Genomic DNA, 15,161 nt, shown 5'->3' with positions numbered 1-15,161 from the left:
CTGATGTGTGACTTATTAAAAATCTGAGATTGATGAAGAAAGCACTGAATTGTCAATCTGTGGTTCAATTAATTGCTATTTGCAGAAATGCTCTGCAAGAAATTCAAGAAATTTTAAAACTAGTGCCTCAAACCCAACTCAACTCTTTGTATTCATAATACGGAATTCCAGGTTGCTTGCCAAGAGCTAGATATAGCAGAATTAGGCCATTCAGCCTATCGAGTCTATTCTGCCATTCCATCATGACTGATCCCAGATCCCACTCAACCCCATACACCTGCCTTCTTGCCATATCCTTTGATGCCCTGGTAGATCAGGAAGCTATCAACTTTTGCCTTAAATAAACACACAGACTTGGCCTCCACCACAGTCTGTAGCAGAGCATTCCACAGATTTGTTCAAAACTTTCAGTCGAGATCTTGAATAGGGACTGAATCAGACCGGTAAGTTTTTTTTTGCAGCAGTTTCTTAATTAAAGAGTCTTTAGAAGTACTGAGAGTCCAGTGCTCTTTGATTCTGTGGGTCTGTTTACTTCACTTGCCTGTTTTACTGAGCTTCTTTGTTCTGTCTTTCTCCTGCTGCATCCTTCCGTAAAGCCTGAAGGGAGTGCAACTAACAGCATGTCTATGGACCATTCTCCAAGCTTGGCTATTGGGGATGGTTTTAGTGAGAGCACTTTTGCAGTGGACTGGTCAGCCCAGCCCATTCTGCTCGAAGAGAAGGAAACCGTTGCTGCTGAAGTAAGTGTAAACAATGGTTGGGTATGTGCTTGCAATTTCTAATTATGTCAACCTGCTGCAAATTGTTTATTTCAGGAGAGTGGATAATTTTTAAAAAATGAGACTGTCCATACCCTTGTAATCAGTGGCCACTTTATTAGATACAGGAGTGTACCTAATAAAGTAGCTGAAGTGGATGTTTATGGTCTGCTGCTGCTGTAGCCCATCCACTTCAAGGTACAAAGTGTTGTACTTACAGAGATGATCTTCTGCACACCTCTGTAATAGTTATTTGAGCTGGTGTCACCTTCCTGTCAGCTTGAGCCAGTCTGGCCATTCTCCTCTGACCTCTCTCACTAACAAGGCGTTTCCCCCATAGAACTACTGCTCACTAGATGTTTGTTTTTGGTTTTTTTTGTGCACCATTCCCTGTAAACTCCTGAGACGATAATTGTGCATGGAAAATCCTAGGAGATCAACAGTTTCTAAGACACTTAAACCACCCCATCTGGCACCAACAATCATTCTTTGATCAAAGTCACTTTGTTCACATTTTCCCCATTCTGATGTTTGGTCTGAACAACTGAACCCCTTGGCCATGTCTGCATACTTTTATGCATTGAGTTGCTGCCACATGATTGACTGATTAGATATTTGCATTAAGGATCAGGTAGCCATTTCTTATGGCAAATGACTATTCAGTCATTGTGTCTGTTCTGGCTCTGTGAGGAATACAGTAGCCCCCATTTCCCTGCAACTGACTTGCACTTTTCTTGCCTCTCCCTATTCTCATTGCCATCTGGGGCTAGTGGCGAATGTACAGAAGCCAATTAACCTTTGGGAAAACTGAGTAATGTGTTTGTAGAGAGAAAGTACCTTTAGAACAAATGAGCAGGAACTTCTATCACCAGGGAATGCTGAATCTGTGGAGTTCATTGCCACAGACGGCTGAATTGTGGATTTTAAAGCGGAGGTTGATAGGTTATTGATTAGTAAGGGTCTCAGGGTTGTGGGGAGAAGGGAGGAGAATGGGTTTGTGTGAGAATAAATCAGCCATGATGGAATAATGGAGCAGACTCATTGCGCCAAGCGGCCTAATCCTGTCTCTATTTTATAGATATATGATGTAAACTCTGCGCACCAGATACGGCATTGAACCTAGATTGTTGGAGCTGTCATGCAGCTGCACCACTGTTCTACCCGAATCTTCTTGTATCTCAATTTTATTTAAAAAAACACATTTTCTTGTTAGAACTCCTATTGGAGATACCTTAGACATCTTCAGTACAGATTCTATTGGACAAGCATGAAAGGTTTTTGAATGGATTTTACGTGCCAACTTCAGCAGTGTTAGAATAAGCACTTGCTGTACTGGAGACCATGGTATAGTTACTCCATTAGTATGTTAGCCTGGTGCCTGCATCAGTGTTCAGGGTGCAATAGTTTAAATCTCTCTGATTGGAGACAGGGCTGCCTAAGCACAATTCTGGAATGGAATGTTGGTGCCAGTAATGGACAGTGAAGTTATTGAATATTTTAAAAATCTGCATTACTACTATCCTTAAGGAGATTGGCTCATCATCATCATTGGTCTAAATTCCAAATCTGCAATTTGGCTGATTAGTAATTGCCCCTAAGAATACCCTAGCAAGCAGCTTGGCACAATGATTTTTAGGAACCAACTATGATGATCATACAACCATGTATGATACAAATGGACTGCATTTCCTTACACTAACATCTTTTGAAGCCCTCAGAATCTAAGTTGGATGCTACTTCCCAGAGGTAGTATTCAGGTTTATTGAAAATGTATTGCAGAATTTGTTTTAACATTTTCGATTTGTTTTGCTACTTGGTTGTTTCAGTTTTCTGGTACCAACAAATCATTTTGGGCAAGGCTGCATTGTATATGACATTTCTATAATTTGGAAATTTTGCCTGTAAAAATGTGCTTAATTTGTGCTCTTGCAGGTTATTTTATTTTCTTTGAAGTTGGGTTCCTAGTATTTTCAAAGATAATATCTCATTACACATTGAAATATTGTTTCACTTACTGCAAAAAATCCTTGTGCACTATACAAGGTGTTGAATAAATGCAGACCTCATTTGTAGTGGAAAAACAACTGGGGGCATCAGACCTTTCTGAAACTATAATGTTGTCCACAAGTCAGTGCAGCTACATCCAAGCATAAGTAAATTTAGAACGAAGGAAAACTCAAACCTTAGTCATTCTTAACTGGTGTATGACTTAACACATGCTGGGTATTGCCTCTGTACTGGCTTCCCTTACCCTTTGTTCTGCAGGCTCTCTTTTTAATCTGTTGATGATCCAACAAGAAAAGCTCTTCAGGGTATCATGAACGAGCAGTGCACCCTACATCTGTGGATAGTTTGATTGTCAAACCTGTCAGAAATGCCACAGCAGAATGGCAGAGATGTAGAGCTGTGGCCTTGCAGCTCTATCAGCCTAGATTCTTCCTCTGACCTTTCCAGTTCTGATGAAGGGTCTTAGCGCAAAACGTTGACTCTTTATTCCTTGACATCGATGTGTCTGTCCTGCTTGCTGAGTTCCTCTGTTACTCTGGATTTCCTGCATCTTGCGTTTTCAGTCTAGATCCAGTTCTGTCCTCTGGAGTATGCATGTTCATCCCTCAGTGTTCTGCTCTTCTCCCCATCCCAAATATGTCAGGTTAGTCGGCCATTGAGGGGTAAATCTGGGAGAACTGGGAATGTGGGATGAATAAAACAATGACTATAAATAGGTTCTTTACAATCAATGACCTGCAGTGTTTGTTTCTCTGCTACATAACTCTGGATAGGAGCTTTTGTGTGCATTCTAGTCTTCTGTGGAGCATCTTCCAGCCCTGATCGTTCTCTGCATGTCAGAAAGAAGTAAATAAAGTGTGAACATTGCAAGCTGTTTTGCACAGGCCCAATCCAAACAATCATTAACACCTCAATTTGGGGTTGTTAAAGGAGACCAAATTCATACTTAAAAATAAGTGTGCAAACAAACCTGGAAGAGGTAGATCATCATCTTGAGTTTAATCAATGATGAAGGGAAAGTTAAATGTTTCCATTTGTAGGAAGGTTGATAACTAAAGGACACAAAAGTTAAGACAAATGGTTAGAACCTTATGTAATCTAGAATTTCAAGTTGTGCGTTATTGTTTAATTATATACATGTATATAATTACATAATGCATATAGAAATGAGACATTTCTCTGAACCAGTGTGTAAAGCCCAGTAGTTCACATAAACACATGATAACATGAAAATAAGGGTAAAATCTACAGATGAATCTCACACAAATAACAAACTGAAGTGTATTAATATTCCATATTGTACTAGAACAGATTAACGTGACACTTCGAGTATGATACGGCAGGGAGTTCAGAAGCCTAATGGTCTGAGTGAAGAAACAGTCTCATCCTGTTTTAAATGCATCATAGTCTCCTGTCTGATAGAGGGTCAGAGGATGCTGGATGGTTGTGTGGGATCCTAGGGGCCCTGCACACGCAGCGCTCTTGATGGATGGTGGGGACACTCCTGTGACCCTCTCAGCTGTTCTCACAGTCCTTTGTAGGGACTTGTGGTCCGATGCTTCACTGCTTCCATACCAGATGGAGATGAACCTGTCAGGACACTCTCAGTGGTGCTCCTGTAAAACACAGTTAAGATGGGGGTGTGGGGGAGCCTTTCTTGCCTCAATCTTCTTGGGAAGTGGAGGTGCTGCTTGTGCTGCCTTGTTCAGGGAGGTGATATTAAGGGACCAGGTGAAGTAATCATGATGTGAACCCCAGGAACCTGGAAGCATTTGAAGCAGATTCAGTTGCTCTTTGTAAAGGAAATTGAGTTTATACATGGAAAGAAAGGGCTTTCCAGTTTCCCTGCAAATTTAAGAAAGGGCATGGGTACAATGGGGTGAATAGCCACCTATTATTGCACAGAGGGTGAGACCCTTTAGAGTTGAGCTGCATTTGATATATCTCAAAGTGCAATGTCAGTGTTTTAGTGTACTAAAGTTGTGCCTTAAATGCATCTTGGCATTGCAATAAAGAATACTGATACACTGATGATATGAGACCGGTGTTCGGAGGCCTGAGCAATGAAATGCAGACAGAAGTTTTTGGTATTTGGCGAATTGGTCTGAACAAAAGGTTGAGTGTGGGTCTTGGTCACAGTAATGAGAGGAGAGCATGTCCTGAATGGTGGGTGTTGTTTTGAAAGCATTTAGTCAGTGTCTTGTCACCTGGACCTTCAACAGTTGATGGCAGTTTCTAATCTTAGAACATAGAACATTACAGTACAGTACAGACCCTTCAGCCCTCTACGTTGTGGCAACCCATATAATCCTTAAAAAAGCACTAAACCCACACTACCCCATAATCTTTTTTTTCATTCATGTGCCTGTGCAAGAGGCTCTTAAATACCCCTAATGTTTTATCCTCCACCACCATCCCTGGCAAGTCATTCCAGGCACTCACAACCCTCTGTGTTTTTAAAAAAAAAAAACAACTTACCCCTGATGTCTCCCCTAAACTTCCCTCCCTTAATTTTGTACATATGCCCTCTGGTGTTTGCTATTGGTGCCCTGGGAAACAGGGCTATCCACCCTATCTATGCCTCTCATAATCTTGTAGACCTCTATCAAGTCCCCTCTCATTCTTCTACACTCCAAAGAGAAAAGTCCCAGCTCTGCTAACCTTGCCTCATATGACTTGTTCTCCAAATCAGGCAACATCCTGGTAAATCTCCTCTGCACCCTCTCCGTAGCTTCCACATCCTATAATGAGGATTGAACACAATACTCCTAAGTGCGGTCTCACCAGAGATTTGTAGAGTTGCAACATGACCTCTCTACTCTTGAACTCAATCCCCTTGTTAATGAAGCCTAGCATCCCATAGGCCTCCTTAACTACCCTATCAACCTGCGCAGTGACCTTGAGGGATGTATGGATTTGAACCCTAAAGTCCCTTTGTTCATCCACACTCTTAAGTAACTGACCATTAATCCTATACTCAGACTTCTGGTTTGTCCTTCCAAAATGCATCACCTCACACTTATCCGGATTGAACTCCATCTGCCATTTTTCTGCCCAACTCTGCAGCCTGTCTATATCGTCTTGTAACCTTCGACAACCTGCAGCTCCATCCACAACTCCTCCAATCTTTGTGTCATCTGCAAACTTACTTGAAGATGGTAGCAAGGGTTTCACTACAGTGATGAGGTAGTGCTCTTCCATGGCCTAGTTTACTGTTAAACTAATGGAAATTGACATGGAAATTTGTATTTGAAGAACAAAGATTCTCAGTGATATCTGAGCAGGTATCTCAAGCTGGTAATCCCTTAGTATTTCCAAAACCTCCACAAACCCTGCCTCCTTTGTCCACCAAAAAAAATATCAGGGGAAGTTGCAATCACGTTTACTTATATTTTTATGCAGACTCTCCTACCTTCTGTTATTCGGATGTTTTCATTTCAGAGATGTGAAAGTTGGGCCAGATAGCAGTCTCTTGCATTTCTAAGATCCTGAGATGGTACTGTGAAAGCCTGTTTCCTATAACATGGGTACTGTGCTTTCATGATTGTCAGGCTGATTCCTGTTACAGCTGGAAAAGCACAAGTTCCTGTAACACAAGCTGAGGATCAGTGGTTAAAGTCCTGCTGAGTCAGGGGATCATGTGCTTAAATTCTACTCTAGAGACTTCACAAACATCCAAGTTGACACTCCCAATGCAGCATCCTTTTATTCCCCCCAAGATGTGTTGTTTTCAGATTTTCAGATGTTAATCTTCTCTGTTCTGAGGCATGCAATTCTACCGAAGAGTAATACAATAAAAAAGCACTTGCTAATAATCTGAAGTAAATGCTGGAAATACTGTACTCAGCAGGATGACTAACATGTGTGGAAAGGGGCTGATTTAACATCTGGCATCTGAGGCACTTTGTCAGAAAGATTATGCTGCCTTGGCGAGCGGAATATTGGTCCCTTAAAGCTGTTGGTCATTATCACCTTCCTGTTTGTGGAACCTGTGGTAAAGTGATGACTGCTTCACAATATTACATCGTTTTTGCCTTTGTTCCAAAATGTACCAGAGTTTAGAAAACTGCAGCTTTTTTTTCCCGTTTGGAATGGTTCCCGATTCTTTTTCCCAGTAGTATTGGTCTGCATTTCTTTACAATTTGATATTCACTGCCCATCTTTCTCTCCTGGACAGTCAGGAATAACCAGAGTGCATTCAACATTTTAAACCAAGTTCACAAAGACCTGGATTTGCAGTAATTCTTGAAGAAAAGTTATTTTTTTTGCATTAGTGATAATCCTACCATACTGTTGCTGCTCTCCCTAGGAGTGGGCATCCTGCAAAGATCACTCCAAGAGCACAATATGCAATGCAGAAAGAGGTGGAAAAGAACTCGAGGGTAACAGCAGAAAACCTGCAGAAATCTCCAGAACTAACTCTTTTCATAAATCCACTATAAGAAAAACACTGAACAAAAATGGTGTTCATTCAAGGACACCATGGAAGAAGCCATTGTTCTCCCAAAAAAAATTGCTGCACATCTCAAGTTTGTAAAAAAAAAAACAACCACCTGAATGTTCCAGAATGTTTTTGGGACAATGTTCTGTGGATAAATGAGACAAAGCTTGAACTTTTTAGCAGAAATGCACGCCACTATGTCTGGAGGAAAAAAGGCAATGCATACCAAAACCTCATCCCAACTGAAGCATGGTGGAAGGCACATCGTGGTTTGGGGCTCTGCCTGGGCAGCTTGCGATCATTGAGGGAACAGTGATTTCAAAATTGTATCAAGAAATTTTACAGGAGAGCGTCGGGGTGGTGGTCAGTCACCTGAAGCTTAATGGAAGTTGGATTAAGTAACAAGACAATGATCAGAAACAGAAGAGTTAATCAACAACAGAATTGTTTAAAAAGAAAATGTGTTTTGCAATGGCCAAATCAGAGTCCAGACCTTAATGCTGTGCCATGACCTGAAGAGGGCTGTTCATGCAAGGTATCCCAGAAATATCAATGAACGGAAGCAGGTTTGGATTGAGGAATGATGTAAAATTCCTCCTTGCCCATTGTTCATCCCTAATCAGCAGCTACAGGAAACGTTTCTAGTGGAGGTTATTGTCGATGAGCGATTCTGCCAGATATTAAGTACAAGGGCTCACATACTTTTTCCAGCCTGGACTGAATGATTAAAGAATGTGTTCAATAAAGACTTGAAAAGTACAATTATTTGTCATTAGTTTAGGCAGATTATTTGACTATTATTGTGACTTAGATGAAGACCAGACCACATTTTGAGTAATTAATGCAGAAAACCAGGTAATTGCCAGGGGTTCATAAACTTGCAGCTGTATATTAGGGACATTTAGGAGATTCTTGGACACATGAATGAAAGAAAAGTGGGTTATGTAGGAGAGAGGGATTAGATTAATCTCGTATTAGGCTAAAAGGTCATAACATCTGAAGCTGAAGAGCCTGTGCTATGGTGTAATGTTCTGTGTTCTAATAGTGGTAGGTTTGTGGTTTATACTTCCAGTAGCTTGCTGATCCTTGATGTCATGCCAGAATCAGTGTTTGGGTCCTGAACCTGTTCCTCCTGGTGTAGCATTCTCGAAGACAATGTTGCAGATGCAGAAATCTGGTGTAAAGATGTGCTGGAGGAACTAAGTGGGCAGAGTCACATCACTCATCCATTTTGCATGATGCTGCTCAGCTCTGCTGAGTTCCTCCCAACAGATAGTGTGAATCATTGTTTAGGGTATTCTCTGCTGTGATTGCAGGCTGTAAGCAGCTTTAATCAGCAAGTAGCAGAGTTAAAAAATAACTGCAGATATCTGATGCAAAGAGGGTAATACATTGCTGTGTAAATTGCCCTGTGTTGAATCCAGCACTGTCAATGTTCCCAAAGTTGGTATGGTTCAAATAATGGTTTTATTTGTTCTACTTTGTGTGTAACATTTAAATGGGCGGTTTTTATGAAATAAAGTTTCCTTTCACATGTTGCCCCTACTCTTGCTGCTGGGATCAGATTTCTATTTTGGACAATCTGGCAGCATCTAGTGTCATCACCTTTAAATGTGCTCTGAGGCAATATCTCGGCTGTATACCTGAGCCCTGACCTCCCAATGCTAGTCCATTGCATCTGTTGCATATTAATCCTAGAGTAAGGTTGACGCATGTTGTCTCATTTGGGACTTGGGTCATTCACATTTCCTACCAACCTCTCAGTCAAATCTCCAAACCTGAAAGTGGACTTCCATCGATGATTGGAGTCAGATTTTGCATACCTTCCGCTTGTTTTCCCCAAGTGAGCAAAATGGAAGTGGGGAAACTGAGTGCGAAAGTTGGGACGTTAGAGGCCCAATGACTGAGAATCTGGAGACAAGGACTAGAGGCTCATGGATGGCTTGTCCCGGGGTTGAAGGTCTGTCTGTTCGTGAGGGGTGGCTAGTTGAAGTGTGGCAATGGGCTTGTTTTACTGTTATTGTTGTGCTTGCTTATGTTGCTCTACTGAGCAACACTTGGAGCCCCCAGCACTCATCTGTTAATACAAACAGCTCATTTCACTGTTTCAATGTAAGTGCAATAAATAAATCTCGGTCTGATTGGGCTCATTTATCTGAACTCGAGGGAAATTGACATTTTCGTTAGGTAGTTTGTTGTGTTGCTGGTCATTACTTTGAGCCAGGCGAGCTAGTTTCTGGTCAGGATCATGACTTTGAGGCAATATATTTGCTGTGCAAACTATAGTTCTACAAAGAGGCTGGACGTGACTGTGCCCGTGTGTGGTTATTTCTGGAGAAAGGTCAAAGTGTTGGACTAGCTTGTAACTGGATGTTGTAAGATGGGGCACCATGTTAGCGTAGCAGTTAACACAACACTGTTACAGCTCGGGGTGTTGGGAGTTCAATTCCAGTGTCCTCTCTAAGAGAGTTTGTATGTTCTTCCTGTGTGTTTGGACTGTGGAAGGAAACCAGAGAATCTGGAGAAAACCTATTGTAAATTGTCCTCTGAAGTTAAACCAGTGGGTTGCTGGGCTTGCACAACCGGTGGGCTGGAAGGACCGGTTCTGTGTTATATCTCAAAGTACATACGGATGGGTAGAATAGCTGTTAATATTCCATATTACTAGCCTGCAGAATGTCACAAGTGCAGGAGGGGAATTTTAATCTACTGGTACTGGGGCTGCACTGGAGGCTGTTGTGGACAGAGCAACATGGAACAAGTCATGGTATTTGTTAGAGCTTCTTGGGTTTTCAAATGCTGGATTTTTTAAAAATTGGGTTACTGAAATGTGCAAGTTTGCAAATGAATTTGGGAAAGTAATGTTTGAAACCAGGATATACTGACTACACTGAGGTAAAGCTTAACAGTGCAGGACAAGGAGTAGACCACTCTGTATCCAGGCCTTTACTTTTTACTAGGATTGAGGGGTTGGCCTGGGAGTGCTTATTGGCATAAGAGATTCTGCAGATGCTGGAAATCCATAATTCTGGCTTCTTCCCCCATCCTTTCCAGTCCTGTTGAAGAGGCTCAGCCGAAAATGTCAGCTCTTTATTGATCTCCATAGATGCTGCCTGCCCTGCTGAATTCCTCCAGCATTTTGAACGGGTTTGGATTGAGCACCTTTTGTGGGCTCCACACTGCAGCTGAATTTTCAGCATAGGTTGTGCATACTTATGGCCCTTCCCTGATTTCTGTCCTGGGTATTGCTGAGTTCCTTGCCTAGAAATGCCTTTTCAACAGTAACTGGAGAATATTCTAAGCAATGATAACTGGCATCTTGCTGGATGTTTGAATTGGTTTGGGGAGTCTGAAAATGAGTTGCTGGAAGCACCAGAAGACTGGAGGGCAACTAATATTTTACCATTATTTAAGAAGGGTAACAAAGACCAGACAGAGAACTAGTCTGAGTTTGACATCCAGTGGTAACTATTACTACATGAGGGGAAGGTAGGGACACATGAAAGCGCATACTCAATTTTTCAGGAACAGCTTCTTCCCCTTTGCCATCAAATTTCCGTATGGACAACAAACCCATGAACATAACCTCACTATTTCTGCTCTTTTTGCACTATGTTTTTTAATATGCATGCATTTCTTATTGTGATCTGTAGTATATTTTGTCTTGCATTAAGCCTAATTCTAATTCTTTGTTGATATATTCTATCCCTCAAGATTCCCCAATAACAAAGTCTAATTAGGGAGTCAGTACAGATTTGGATAAGAGAGGGTTGGGGCTGAACAGATAATACAGACTTTACAAGGTCACACAGACCTAGAGAGTCTGGAATGCTAGACTTGGGGAGATGTAACTGTCTTAATGGTGGGAAGCAAAGTGTGATGTTCAAAGGAAGTTTTTCAGACCGGAGGCGTCATTAATGGTGTACACAGGGTTTGGTGCTAGGACATTTTGTTCATTGATTTAGGTGTCCAAGGCATGGTTAGTAAGCCTGAGTGTGATACTAAAATAAGTGGAATCATAGATGGTGAAGGTTATCAAATATTACAGGAGATCTTGATTGGTGCACTTAGCTTAGGGTTGTCAAAAGGCTTTCAGTATGTAGTGTAGCAGTTAGCACTGTGCTTTCCAACACCTGCAAACACTGATCAGAATCCCTACCCTGTCTATTCAGAGTTTGTACTTTCTTGTTGTTACATTGGGTTTTCCATTGGTGCCCCAGTTTCCTCCCATGTACCAGGCATACAGTTAGGATTAACATGTTGTGGGCATGCTGTGGTGGTGCAGGTTGCACAGACCTTGTACTTTAGTCATTGACACAATGATATTTCATTGTTTTGATGTCTCAATGTACATGGGACAAATAAAAAATCTTAAATTCAGATTAGTGTTAGGTGTTACATGTTGAGAAATCAAACTAGGGTAGGCCTTGTACAATGGTATAGTGCCCTGGGGAAATGCTTTGTGAAAGAGGGAGCTCAAAGTAAATTTCTTACCAAAGTATGTATGTCCCCTGTACAGCCCTGAGATTCCTTTTCTTGAATGCAATCACCGTAAGTACAACGAGCACAATAGAATCAATGAAAGATCACACCCAACATGACAGGGCAGATAACAACCAATGTGGGGGGTGGGGGGGGGGGAACAAATTGCAAATACAAAAAACAAATGATAATTAATAAATAAGCAATAAAAATCTAACCTGAGATGAGATTATGAAAGTGAGCCCAGTTCAGTGAGTGAAGTCGAGTTAACTGAAAACGGTATTGCAGGTAGAGGGTCATGAAGACATTTGACACTCTGGCCTTAATCACTGAGTATAGGAATTGGGTCATTAGGTTGATGTTGCATTGTCTTGGTTGTATTGCTACAGGAAAGGTTAAGCTGGAAAGAGTGCAGCAAGATTTGAGTATGCTGCCCAAACTTGCGCTTGAGTTTTAGGGAGAGGATGAGCAGGCTATGACAGTTCTCCTTGGAACATTGGACACTGATGAGTGATTTTATAAAAGTGTGCCTGGATAGGGTGGATACAAGTGGCCTTTTCTCCCCCCACCTCCCGGGAAGTAGAATATTAAACTAGAACACAAGGTTAAGTGGGAAGTGCAAGATTTAAAAAGGGACATGCGGGGCAGCAATTTCACACAAAGTGGTGCATACAGGTGTACGGAATGAGCTGTCAGTAGTTGGATAGGTGTAGTAACAGATTTTAAAGACATCTGGTTAAGTACATGGATATGTGGGGTTCAGAGATGTGGGCTGAATGCAGGCAAATGAGATGTTTGTTGGGCACCATGGTCAGCACAGCCAAGTTGGGTGGAAGCGCCAGTTTCTGTGTTGTTACTGACGTTGCAGAGTCCCAGCCTTCAAGACCTGTACTGATAGAAAGAAACGTTTTCAGTACTTTCCATTCCTGTACCCTGGCACACCTGGGATATTGTTAGCATGTGAGATTAGATTTATCACATGTACATTGAAGTGTGCAGTGAAATGCATCATTTTGTGTGAACAACCAACACATCAGTGTGTGCCCACAAGTTATCCACACACTCCAGTGCCAACACAGCATGCCTATAATGTTCAGCAGAACAACAACAAGGGCCCCTTTCCTACCCTCCCTCTAAAATGCTATTGTGTATGAATATGATAGCATGAAGAATGACAGAACACAGAGCACTTAGGCCCATGATGTTGTACCTCTTTAACCCACTCCAACATCAACATAACCCATCCCTCCTACATGGCCTCCATTTTCTTTCATCCAAAGCTCTTGTAAATCTCCTAATGTATCTGCCTCTGCCACCACCCCTGGCAGTGTTCCATACAGCTAATTTAAAAAAAAACTTGACATCCTGCCTCCACCCATTCTTTCTTCCAATCACCTTAAAATTGTGCATTCTCATGTTAGCCATTTCCATCTTGAGAAAAGGCATTAGGTGTTCACTCTTATCTGTATGGTTCTACTATTAGTGAGTGTTATCATTGATCTTCATATTGCTTTTTTTTTTAGCTAGCACAATTAACGGTTTTCTATGTCTTTATCTTTAATTGTGCAAAGTTGGATGAAGTTATCCCATTCCATATTATGATGCTCTAATCAAAATTCCAAGCACTTGTGAAGAAAGATCAGGTCAAGATGGCGGTGCGACGCATTTTGCAGCGGCCTCTTTGGAGTTGATATCTGGTATTTGTCAAGCGGGGTGCCATGCACAATCCTAATCTGATTAAAAATGGACGTGGGAGCACGGAGGAACATCTGGAAATCTCCAGGAAGGCCTTCTTCGTTGCTGCTGCTGTTGTGTCCGGGTCTCTGCTGGGAAGAATAGGCCCCCAGTCCTCAGGATTGCGTGGTTGGTGACTGGGGTGTTGTAGTGCGTTCAGCAGAGGATGGTGCACAGAGAGGCTGTGCCGGAGGGGATGGTCGCAGGCTGAATGGACTCGGAGTCCGCTGCGGTCGGGGCACTTTCACTGTGTGCTGCATCTGCGAGGCTAAGTCCGGCGGTGCCGTGGAAGTCCATAGCGAGGGTATTCCCTTCTGCTACCTGCATGGGATGACGAGTCTATCGGGACCCTGAGCACTTGTGGAAACTAGTGGTTTCTTTTGAACTTTTAGTCTTCTACCATCTTTGGACTATTTTTATTGTGTCCATGTTAATTATGGTATTGTTTGCACTGTTGTAACTTTGTTGTAACTATGTTGTTTTGTGTAGATCTTGTAGCTTTAGGTTTTGGTTTGTTGGGTGGTAGAGTTGGTCTCCTGACTTGGTGTGTCTGGGTAGTCTTGTTTTGTCTGATGGATTTGGAGCTCCTTTCCAGGGAATGCACTAAGATGGTAGCATGATATAAATACACAGCAGCCTCTCCGGACTCTGGATTTGGGGATTGCCAAACGTTTTGTGAATTTTCTGGTGTAGTCTGTTTTGTCGTGTGCTTTTGTGATATCATTCTGGAGGAAAGTTGTTTCGGTTTTTTTTTAACTGCATTGCAGTTGTGGTTTCTAAATGAAAATAAACTGAAATTCATTTCAATTTAAATTCAATATATGAATCTGGGTTCTCCATCTAGCCTCATTGCTTTATGAAAAAGCTATATTCTCCCAGCAAACACTTTTAGTGTCAAGAGTTACTTTGCAAAAATCATTTTGAGTTGATCTTGAGGATTGTCTCTTAGTTGTTCAAGAAAAAATCCTTCCATACCTTCCCTGGTGAGTAGACCTTGACCATGGAGAACTCACTCTGTTTTGAACCTTGATAACCCCCCCACCCCCACTCTAATTTTGCCTCTTGTCAGACTTTATTTCCTGTCAATTCCTGAGGCAATTTTTGGTCGAGTTTTACTGATGTGAATAACGTAGACACTTGGGAAGATAAGTGGTTCAGAAGTGATTGTTGGACTCTGATAGAACTGATTAGCTGAAGGTGTGTGGAATACCTACCTGTGGATGGGCTGAACGGTCCATGCTGTACGTTTAACACAATGATCTTATTCAAAGTCACAGGAATCAAATCTGGACATTTGTGATTTGTTAGTCCACTTACATTGTGCCCTTGTGTGGGATTTTCCCCCAAATGCGTGAATATCTGTACTGCTTTGTCTAATAAAAGAAATACAAAACTCTTCTGGGTGGAGGGATTGCAACTTCTGTAACCATTGGTGTGCAGAACTAGCACAGTTTCTAAATGACACGGGTTTGAAATGTATGGGATCACTTCTGGCATGATGCAGTTCTGATACTCTGTTGAACAGAATTATTGATTTTTAAAAAAATTCTTTTTCAGACACTCGGACAAGAGAACATCAGTGAAGTTGCAGGAAAAGCAGAAATCAGCACTGGATCTGTTGCTGTAAGGGTCTGGAATTTGTAATTGATTTTGTACTTGAAGGGTAGAACCTATGCATTTTCAGGGAATACTTTGGTTCTAATTATAAATGTTTCTTCAATAAAGGAATTAAGAGGCTG

The 15,161-nt window shown here is 41.7% G+C and overlaps 1 protein-coding gene and 1 long non-coding RNA gene across 7 annotated transcripts in view; one reads left to right on the top strand and one right to left on the bottom strand.

The window, feature by feature from the left end:
• Positions 1-15,161, top strand: part of bin1a (bridging integrator 1a) — a 151,320-nt gene that overhangs the window by 112,166 nt on the left and 23,993 nt on the right. For 4 of the 6 annotated variants that reach the window (XM_073025545.1, XM_073025536.1, XM_073025527.1 and 1 more), the window contains one exon: positions 14,980-15,045. In XM_073025545.1, the coding sequence (XP_072881646.1) occupies positions 14,980-15,045 (66 nt within the window). Of the gene's footprint in view, positions 1-596; positions 741-14,979; positions 15,046-15,161 lie in introns of all 6 variants that reach the window. The other 2 variants (XM_073025509.1, XM_073025500.1) reach the window with 1 other exon arrangement.
• On the bottom strand, positions 3,089-6,309 carry LOC140714362 (uncharacterized). Its single transcript, XR_012095865.1, has 3 exons — positions 6,178-6,309; positions 3,736-3,817; positions 3,089-3,594 (listed from the first exon to the last, which is right to left on the bottom strand). It is a non-coding gene; the product is annotated as an uncharacterized lncRNA (long non-coding RNA).

Source organism: Hemitrygon akajei, chromosome 2 (genome assembly GCF_048418815.1).
Source record: "Hemitrygon akajei chromosome 2, sHemAka1.3, whole genome shotgun sequence".
Taxonomy (NCBI): Eukaryota; Metazoa; Chordata; class Chondrichthyes; order Myliobatiformes; family Dasyatidae; genus Hemitrygon; species Hemitrygon akajei.
The sequence above is the reverse complement of the archived record's forward strand: the minus strand, read 5'-3'. Positions and strand labels throughout refer to the sequence as shown.